We start from the raw sequence: 7,484 nt of genomic DNA, 5'->3' as shown, positions 1-7,484 counted from the left end.
TTGCAACTTCAGGGATCTTATCTATTCACGAACAGCTTGTAACACTCCAAAGGGAAAGGAAAACTTGAAATCGCATCTATGACCCCTTTAATAGATTTTAAAATGTTATTTATTTCTGTGATGACAAAGCTGAATTTTCACCAGCAATTACTCCAGCATTCAGTGTCACATAATAATTGTGTGATGCTCAAGAAACATTTCATATTATTATGGTAAAAACAGCTGTGCTGCTTAACATTTTTGAAGAAACCATACTTTTTTTCAGAAATCTTTGATTAAAAAAAAATGTTTTTTGCTGTAAATTATGATCAATTAAATGGGACCTTGCTGAATAAATATATTACTTTTCTTAAAATATAAACTTTTTAATAGTAGTGCATGTTGTATTTTGGATGCTGATGTCCCCAGGATTTTTAACTAGCTTAACCAACAAACTTCCATTTTCAACCATCTTCACCAGAAATATCATGCTGGTGAAATGTTGCTGATGAAAAGCATATTGGTTTGGCCACAAATTACCCACCAGCATAAGACAGCCTGTAGGACCTCAGACATTCATACTGCTCTAAGCAGGTCTTTAGCTGGGAATATCCGCTAAACATGATGAAATCAATTTTCCATAAATTCCAGAAATAGCTAATGAGATCATTCTTTATCTTCTTGTGTGACTGTGTTGGTGCTTTTATGTGTTCAGAAAATGCTGAGCACTATAAAGAATGAATAAAACTCATTAGTGGCTGAGAGTTGTGTTACTGGCTGTGCTAAAAAAAATCATAAAGCTTTTGTGACGAAATGTTGAGTACAAGGGGAAAATTGAGGTAATAGATTGGCATTGAAAGTTTAATCCAAAAGAGTTTGGAGCCCTATCACATAGAGAACTATGTTTTCACCAACATATGGTTTAACAACAGTATGGTCCAATCCTGCATTAATTCAGGAACACACCCCTGACATTAGCAGCCAATCTTATTATAGGTAGCCACGCCCCAAAATCACACTATTGGTCGAGCCAAAGGTGACACAATGGATTGCTCAAACGAATTGAGCTTTTGAAAGCAGCACAATGTTCATACTCTTCAAGGAAATCAGCCTACGGATAGCTTTCTTATAGTTCCCTCTGCACACTTAATAATCAATATAACAAAATGAGAAAGTATTTTAACATCTCAAATATTTTAAAACTTTAACCGTTAGCACCATCACTTTATGGGTATATATGTACATCTCTGGGTGTTTCAGGATATATGGGAGGTTAAAGTGTGTGTGTTTGTGTGTAAAACTAGAGAGAGCATTTATAAAGGGCTGGAGCATTTATAAGGAGATGCAATGGCTCGCCAGTGTTCTGTGAAAGATGAAGGTCTTCCCTCAAGCCACCCATGGCCATTTTCATTCATTCTACTGATTTCCCCCCATCACCCCATCTGCCTCTCTACCCACAACCAATCATTTTGCCGGAGCTGACACAGCAGCAGCAGAAGCAAGGCCTGCAGGGGTCGAGTGCAAAAGTGTGTATGAGCCTGTGTGTGTTTGTGTGTATCTCAAAACATATGAGTCATCCAAGTTTCTTTCCTACCAAAGTGAAAGTCTTTGAAGTGGAGGTTTACTTTGTGGGTTTGTCCCGAGCACAGTTTCTGTTTTTGCAAAGGGAAACAGTGTGTTTCTAATCACCACCGACAATCCCATGATGCTTCCGTAATCTCACCAGCTGCACTGGTGAAGAAAAGGTTACCCACACTAAAGAGCGAACTAAAATCCAAACTAAAGATTACTTGTTGTTTAAGGGACATTCAGTAGTTAGCTAGCTAGCATTAGCATTGCTGTTCTTTGTGTACTTTAAGTACTGATACCAGTAGTTGATGGAGTGATGGTGCAGTCAAATATGGTTGTTCAACGCATTTTGACGGGTAAAATCCAGTCATTTCAATATCCACACAATCAGGAATTTTGTCTGAGAGTAAATGATTTACCCGCAGATTTTGCATCAGGTTCAGGTTGGTCATGCATGGATTCCAATGCTGACCAACAGAAAGCTGCTTTGTTTGAAAGTGACTTTTGTGTGAGCTGTGCTCCATACATTAATACCCTATTGACAACAGACAATGGATCTTTTTCGCCTGCAAATTTTTGACCACACCTTTAGACGTTGTACTGCCATCTATTGATGTGGATCAGCATGATGGTCTCTAAATTTGATGCAGATTAGACTATATTATAATGTCAATTATAATAGTTTTACAAAGTGTTACTGAGCATTACAACTTAGGATTTTCTCTGTCATTAAATCTTTCCAATTTGTGTTTGCCATTGTTCAATGTTTATGTCCGTTATTTGTCTTCCCGTTGTCTCCAGTGGTAAAGCACAATACTAAGTGTTCCATTGTTTAAAATTATTTTTTCACGTCACCAAACAACACTATGCTACTGGCATATTTATAGAGGTGGCACCCAATTAGCAAAAGGATTCTTTCCAACATTTAGGATTTTTCCCCCAGTTTTTTAAAAGCTGTTCCCATCAAAAATGACTGGCATACAAAAAAATAAATAAATAAATGTGTGAAAAAAACATTTATTTTTGGAAGTGAGTAGTATGTTCTTTTGATTGAACATTATATTATGAACCACAAATAATGTTTTTTTTTTCACTCAAAAAACTGAGATGCAAAATCTCAGATCATTAAGCCCTATGTGCAATAATTTCCAATAAGAGATTCAAATCCTGTGCAAACTGAAAGAAAACAAGTTATAATATAGCATAATGAAAGATTCACAAGCAATTTTTTTTTAAAGGCCAGTAATTTTTGTCCGGAAACACTATCGGATTTTTAGGGCTAATTTATTTGTATATATTCATATAGCTGCATGGGGTAATTATAAGCACCTCTGATTTGGAGTCATTCAATTGCAGAAATTTTTTCGAAATCCCATCTTGGTGCAGCAGGACATGATACAGGATGCATTCGTGGTACCAGGCTTTATTGGGACATACAATTGCTTATCATCTGCATAGCAGTGGAAAGCAATATCATGACTACGCATAATTTCACCCAAGGGTAACATATAAATAGAAAAGGTAAAAATATGTGGGTTAATGTGTAAAACTTAAAATCAAACTACTAATTAATAATAAAGTATTCATTATTAAGTCTCTTGCTTCAAAGGTTTTAAGAAATTCACAAGTGTCTTCTAGAGTTTCAAAAGACACTTCAATATTTTCCTACACTGTGCTCAAATATGCTAAGATGAAGCCTGAGATTTCCATGTGAATGCAGTCATTTCTCATCCAATTCTTAGCCTTGCTCTATCAACAACTGTCTTATTTGTCTCACTTTCATTTCTCTAAAGAAATTTGAGGAGCATCTGAGAAAAAGTTGATATTTACTGTGCTGTGAAAGAGCAACCTCTGAGCAAGCAGTGATCATTTATCAGTCTGAAACTGACATGTTGCTTGCTTTCTCTCTCTAGATAATCTAGATGATGAATTAGAGATGACAATGGTCTGCCATCGGCCGGAGGGTCTTGAGCAGCTCGAGGTGCAGACGAACTTCACCAAGCAAGAGCTACAAGTCCTTTACAGAGGCTTCAAAAATGTACGCTGCCCGGTATTTCTCATCTCATCCTTTGCATCACTCCCACATCTGCACATTTACTTTACACAAATATCTTTTGACACATTTTGGAATCTGATAAGAAGCTTATAGTGTGTATGTAATGTATCCTTATGCCTCAATATCTTCTCTTATGAATCATCACATCTCATCTGCATATACTGTCCCTGTGGTTCTGTTTGCCGTGTCTCATCTGTCTTTAAAACTCTGTAAACTCTTATTATTCCTCTATGCATTATCCAGCGTGTCACTAATCACTGTGTGCTAGCCTCAAGCAACAGTCAGCTACACTGTAAATAGGTTGCTGTATATTTTACACGTTGCAGACTACATCCAGACTAGAAATCTGAAAATAACAAACAAAAGAAGTACTAGAAAATACTGTTTAAAACCTCCACTGAAACAGTGGTTTGCCTAACGCACTTTACCTCAGCATTTCATGTTAATTCGCTGTTAAGGTTAAATAACGACTCACCAGAGGAGCTAACTTGCATTAAAGGGCAGCAGAACGTACAAACGTGTTTCTCGGTTTAACTAAGGTTTATTTAGACTAATATAAGTGACCTTAACTTACTCACCAGTCGATGTTATCAGCCTTTTGGCGGCATCCCGGCCGTCAGTCAGAAAAAAAGGCTCCAACTTTATTGTACATATTACAGTATAATACTGTTCAAATTACAAAAATCAGTTACAGTGTAGTCATATTTCACAACACCAGCATTCACACGCTCTATTAGACACACATAAACAGTAAGACTCAGCAACCCGCACAGCAGCTCATATTTATTGGGTTAAAAAAAGCTTTACCAAAAACACTGTGTGGCATTTAATGGCAATGCTTCTCAACTGGTTTTGTTTAAGCATTGAAGCCCATCATATTTTTCACCATTTTCATGAAAATAAAATGTGTTACATAACTGCAGGTGATTTGTAGAATAATTATTAAAAATGTATTTTAAAAATCACATTTATAATTATAATACAAAAATATTTTAATAAAATTATTATTCTATTCTATAATATAACTAATCCAATTACATCTACTAAGGGCCTGCGGAGCTTCAATTATTATATCCAATATGCATATGCAAGACTCCGTTTCAAGCCAATAATATATTTATAATTTTAATAATATGTTTTGTTTTCCTCTCAGGAGTGTCCAAGTGGAGTGGTGAATGAGGAGACATTTAAACACATCTATGCACAGTTTTTTCCACATGGAGGTACTTCAAAAAAAAAAAAAAAAAAAGAGAGAAGTCCTTAAATATTACATTCGTACAACAGCTACATTTTAGAGAATTAAAGTGTCTAATGTTTTCATCTGTTGTCATTTCTGTACCAGATGCCAGCACATATGCACATTATCTCTTCAATGCGTTTGACACCAGAAATAATGGATCCATAAAGTTCGAGGTATGAACAATGTGGCGTTCTGGCACAGCAAGAAATATTATTTTTTTAGTGACATTACACACAGGATTTATTTTCTGGCTCTCTCTCAGGACTTTGTGATGGGACTATCTACTCTCCTGCGAGGGACGGTCAGAGAGAAACTAGAATGGACATTTCATCTCTATGACATTAACAGAGACGGATTTATCAATAAGGAGGTATATCATATTTAAATAGGCAGCCATAATTAACATAACTTAATTCAATTACTCACTCAGTCTTCATGTACCTCACAGGAAATGACAGAGATAGTGAGGGCCATCTATGACATGATGGGGAAGTACACATATCCGGCTTTAAAAGGGGATGTACCAAAACAGCATGTGGATGTCTTCTTTGAGGTCAGTATTTAGTAATTATTTAGTGAATGTTAAAAAAAAGTTTAAGTTTTGCAACAAAATGACAAAATTAATTAACATAAATATAGATATTTTTTAATTCCCAATATACTCAGTGGTGATTCTCATTAATTAAATTCTTATTATAATGTGGTTCAAAGTATACTCGTATTCGTAATCGTATTGATTTATACATTTCTTTTGATTTTGTGATAAAACATTTGTATGAATAGTTATATTCATCCGTAGCAATACTCTATGTGTGATTTTTACAGACAAAAAAATGTCAGAGCAACCCAAATTAATTTTCTCTCTCCTACAGAAAATGGACAAAAACAAAGATGGAGTTGTAACATTGGAAGAGTTTGTCCTTGCCTGTCAGGAGGTATGTTCATATTACATGCTGTAATCTATCTAAATCTGAATTTGGAACTGCATCCTGTCAATACTTTTTGACATATCTTTCTGCTAGAATAGTAATAGTAATCTTAAACACGCAAAATCATTCATGGCTCAAAAACAGCATTAGTTACTTGAAAAAGCCACATACTGTATGTTTATAAAATAAAAAAAATTAAAAAACGAAAATCCTCTGCAATGGTCATGTAATGGGATCAAGTTTCGCTGAAAAGGTTATACTGCCTCAGTGTGGTCAAACTGATGAATTACACCTAAACGTTTCTCTCTTTTTTTCACCAGGATGAAAACATGATGAGATCCATGCAGCTCTTTGAAAATGTGATGTAGAGAAGAAGAAAAAAACACGCAAGAATGCAAGAGGGATTTTACGTTTAAATATATATTTGCTATATTTCACTGAACTGAGTTCTGGGGGAATATGATGGCCAGAGAGTGATGAGAGTCTGGGCTTTGTTTTTCTCTCTCTGTTCAAACTTTGTAACATATTCAGTGTTGTTTCTTGCTGGTGTTTGGGGAAATTGCCCAGAATCCACTTTGATCCAGCCACGGAAGACTACATATGTTTGAAAGGTATTTCCTGACTAGTGGGTGGTGATGATCAACATCCTTCTTCCCTACGAAAAAGAAAGCTTGAGTGGCTTTTTTCATTTGCTTGACCCTAGAGCTCAGGACTTTACATTTGGTGTACTGGAACTGCATTCAGGAGGAAATACAGCCTCCTTTGCTTGCTTTCTTTGCCAAAAGAGCTTGCATGAGAAAAAACAGCAGATTTGTTCCCTATCAGTTGCTTGAAAATATGCTGGCCTTCAAAAAATCGAATTTTATGATTTATTTATCTATGACATGGGGTTTAAAGGATACTTAACTGAATGTTGATTTTGTCTTGTCTTGTAAGCGTTGTTTATTAGCAATTGTTGTTTCCAGTCCACCCGCTTAGTGTATGTCTATCTGTCTCAGTACTTGCCAAGCCATTTTTGCCCACCAGATCATAATGAATAAGGTGGGACAGAAGTTAAAAATGTGTGTGTCTAAGTAAGTCAGGAGTATTAAGGAAACTACAAAATCACAACTGTATTCAAACCCAACAAATGACAATCTAGTCCCTGGATACCCTTCTGTCCCCAGATACCTCTGCATACTTTCAAGAAGGACAAATAGAAGGAAGGAAAATAAGGAAAAATAATAATTATTTATGGGTCAGGGTCATTTGGAAGACATATAAGCTATGTATATTCTTGCAAGTATGGTGCCACATGAAGAAATGTCCGATGAGGCAGATATAAACTGTGAAAACAAAGTATCAGAAATATGCTGTGCAATTCAAATCTCAGTCAAAACCGATTAAAAGCATTTGTGGAATAACATTCAGCTGTGTTTTCTTATTTCATTGTTTATACTCTGAAGATTTGGGGTCATTCTGTTGGGTTATTATTATTTTTTGCCTAGGTGCTGGTAGAGTATATGAACGGCATCACTTTATTGTGAATCATTATTATTTAAAAACTTGATTATGACATCTTAAATTCATCATGTTTAATGTTAATAATTTATGTAAACGTTTTATTAAAATGTTTCACTGCTTGCTTTGCTAAAGAGACAACAGAATATATATATATATATATATATATATATATATATACATACATTACCGCGGGAAGTAGGGGTGCTGG

The 7,484-nt window shown here is 35.4% G+C and overlaps 1 protein-coding gene across 2 annotated transcripts in view; it reads left to right on the top strand.

Annotated features, from left to right (window-relative positions):
* Window positions 1-6,570, top strand: part of LOC107676032 (Kv channel-interacting protein 1-like) — a 15,924-nt gene extending 9,354 nt beyond the window's left edge. For both annotated transcript variants that reach the window (XM_016470556.1, XM_016470554.1), the window contains exons 2-8: window positions 3,462-3,586; window positions 4,758-4,827; window positions 4,947-5,017; window positions 5,107-5,214; window positions 5,293-5,397; window positions 5,717-5,779; window positions 6,094-6,570. In XM_016470556.1, the coding sequence (XP_016326042.1) occupies window positions 3,462-3,586; window positions 4,758-4,827; window positions 4,947-5,017; window positions 5,107-5,214; window positions 5,293-5,397; window positions 5,717-5,779; window positions 6,094-6,141 (590 nt within the window). In that variant the 3' untranslated portion in view covers window positions 6,142-6,570. The remainder of the gene's footprint in view (window positions 1-3,461; window positions 3,587-4,757; window positions 4,828-4,946; window positions 5,018-5,106; window positions 5,215-5,292; window positions 5,398-5,716; window positions 5,780-6,093) is intronic.
* The last annotated feature ends 914 nt before the right edge of the window (window positions 6,571-7,484 follow it).

This window comes from Sinocyclocheilus anshuiensis, unplaced genomic scaffold, assembly GCF_001515605.1.
Source record: "Sinocyclocheilus anshuiensis isolate Anshui unplaced genomic scaffold, SAMN03320099.WGS_v1.1 scaffold2012, whole genome shotgun sequence".
NCBI lineage: Eukaryota > Metazoa > Chordata > Actinopteri > Cypriniformes > Cyprinidae > Sinocyclocheilus > Sinocyclocheilus anshuiensis.
Note: the sequence above shows the minus strand (reverse complement) of the source record. Positions and strands in the feature narration are given on the sequence as shown.